The 2,544-nt window shown below is 46.5% G+C and overlaps 1 protein-coding gene across 1 annotated transcript; it reads right to left on the bottom strand.

Moving 5' to 3' along the window:
* Positions 1 to 491: 491 nt before the first annotated feature.
* On the bottom strand, positions 492 to 2,195 carry LOC149162678 (adenylate-forming reductase 03009-like). Its single transcript, XM_089435264.1, has one exon. It carries the CDS (start codon positions 2,193 to 2,195, stop codon positions 492 to 494), a length of 1,704 nt encoding a protein of 567 aa, XP_089291390.1.
* Positions 2,196 to 2,544: the final 349 nt, after the last annotated feature.

Below are 2,544 nucleotides of genomic sequence, written 5' to 3'. Positions count from 1 at the left end.
GTTTTACCTGGAATTTATTTTGTAACCTTTCTGGTTTACACGTTAGCAATCTACGTTTCTGGTTTACACGTTAGCAATCTACGTTTGTTAACAAAAATGAAAGAAACAGGCGTTCGACGTGCAACTTCTAAGAGTACCAAATTGGGGCAAAGGCCAGAATGCCCGCAGATTTGCATCCCTTCACCATATTCCTTCAGCTTGGTTACTACTCACGATCACCACTTCGACACCTCAGTTAATAAAATTTTTAATTCACACAATTCAAAAATGCATCACAGTTAATTAAAAATATAATAACATTGGACGGCTTACAAAGCCAACCGTCTTTTAGATGGCAATGAACTGCCTTGTAACGTCCCACAAGGTAGCTTTTACCTACCATTTATTATTTTGTAGGGCAGCGCTGGCAGATCAACTTAATCTTGAAATGAATGACATCCAACTTTTAACAAAAAGGAAAACAAACAAACGTTCAACGTCTAATGAATCTTCTAAGAGTCCCAAATTGGGCCAAACGCTGGAATGCCCGCGGCTTTGCATCCGTTGACCACATCCCTGCTTCCGCTCGGATTACTCGTCACGATTACCACTTCGCCTCCCCACCTTCGCACTGCTTCCACTGTCATCTCCGAAACGTTTGGCCGACCAAACACAGCTGTGTCGTGGATCACCATCTTCTCCGCAGGGTAACTCTTTATCTTTCTCACAATCTCATCTCCGAAATTCTCTTCAATTCCTTTGGCCACCCAGATGACATATACATCGGCAGGGCAAGGCTGCAGCATAAAGGAGAGGAAAACGCAGATGCCCGAACCCGTTGCCACAACCACCACCCTTTTATACATGTTTATCAGATAAGGCAACCCTGCAAAGTGAAGGCTACGGACCCACAAGTGTGTGGGAGGCTCCGATACGAGTCGTCGGGTGAAGTCCCCAACGGCGCCGGCCAACATCATGTGCTCCTCCTTCCCGTCGGATATAATCCCAAACGCGTGCCATTCCGACAGAGGCGATCGGCTGATTCTGCCCAGGATGCCTGATTCTATTCCGCCTTGGAACTTGATTAGGCTCGCGTGATTCGAAGGTGCCGACACTTTCACCGGAACTCTTCTTACGAACAACCATGGGAAGATTATAGACAACGTTATGACTACAGTGAACCAGAATTCCTGCTTCTTCACAAGACTCGAACCGCGAACGTCATAGGATTTGTCCAGTGGATTGTAGCTTGCAGTGAGCATAACGAAGGCCCAGAGCAAGGCAAGCGCAGCCCACCCGGCAAAGCGGTGAAAGTTTTCGAAGACATTGTGATGCAGGTGACGCACTACAGGAAATGCTGCCAGTGAGCTTATGATAAGGAGTCCCAGGATGGCGCTTGCGAATCCTATAATTTCATCGGAACTGCTGTCACGGTGGGAGAGTGTTTGGTGCAAGGAGTAAATGAGCCACAATATCGACGAAACACCGCATCCACTGTGAATTCCTCCCACGCTCTGGAGAAACGAGGTAGCTGCGGTCTTTACCGGGAGTGGAACCCATGACCACATGCCTAGCAGCTTCACTGTGATCCAGAAAACGCATCGAAGGAAAGCCTCGCTTCGGCAGAGCACCGAGGCGAGAATGTTCCCAATGGAGAAGAGAGCAGCTTTGTCTTGAGCATAGGGGAAGTGGCCAGTGGCTGCTGCAGACAACCCAAGTAAATTCACAATGAAACACAAAGCGAAGAGACGCTTATAGACAGTAAAGAGTCCTTGATCTAACAATATCACTAACAGCCGCGATTCCTTCGATCCAGGTTTTGCTGCTGCTGCCTCTTTCTTGTACTGACTCAAGCTTCCACTCTTCAAGCGAATTGAACGGCTAGATAACTGTAGTGGGTCCTCTATGTCAGGGAGATCTTCATATGCCTCCTCCTCTTCCTCGTCGTCGTCAGTGTCAGGTAGATCACAGAAATGGCTGCTGGAACGGCTGTAGGTTCTTTCTGAATTGAAGCGGGATGATAGTACAGGAGCCAATTTTGAAACAGAAAGCGTCGAGAGACGGCGCCACGAGTACCAAGCCCGCGAGGGAGGAGCGACGGCTACAGCTGAGTTGCCATCATCAACATTTGTAGAATGAGACAAAAAGTTGGTCCTATTCGGATTGATTTCGAAAGAAACCCCACGACAACTAGAGAATCTGGACAGTTCGGCCATTAATAAGGAATTAAAGACGCTAGTTGATTGAATGTAACAATCAAGGCAGAAACGGACGAAATTTAATGAATGTGATAGGGGTATCAAACGGTCCTGAATGGATGGATGGAATGAATTCTCTTAGGAAAGAGTATTGATCGTGAATTGAACTCTGGGATACCTTGTACTTATAGCCGTTGTGCTGCTGCGGGCTAAAGCTAACTTCAATTATTTGTTTATTTTATATTCTGAGAGTCTATCGACAAGGCATGTGGTTGTGAATGGCCCCACAGATATGATCATGAATTACTCAATTCATGGCCATCTTGAAAAGGAAATGATTCGGATTCTAATTAAGCAAGAAAATGCC

The sequence above is a fragment of the Pinus tabuliformis genome, chromosome 5_2 (assembly GCF_031772625.1).
Source record: "Pinus tabuliformis cultivar Carrire ecotype Pingquan chromosome 5_2, CPIR1, whole genome shotgun sequence".
Taxonomy (NCBI): Eukaryota; Viridiplantae; Streptophyta; class Pinopsida; order Pinales; family Pinaceae; genus Pinus; species Pinus tabuliformis.
This window is presented reverse-complemented; position numbering and strand designations above follow the sequence as displayed.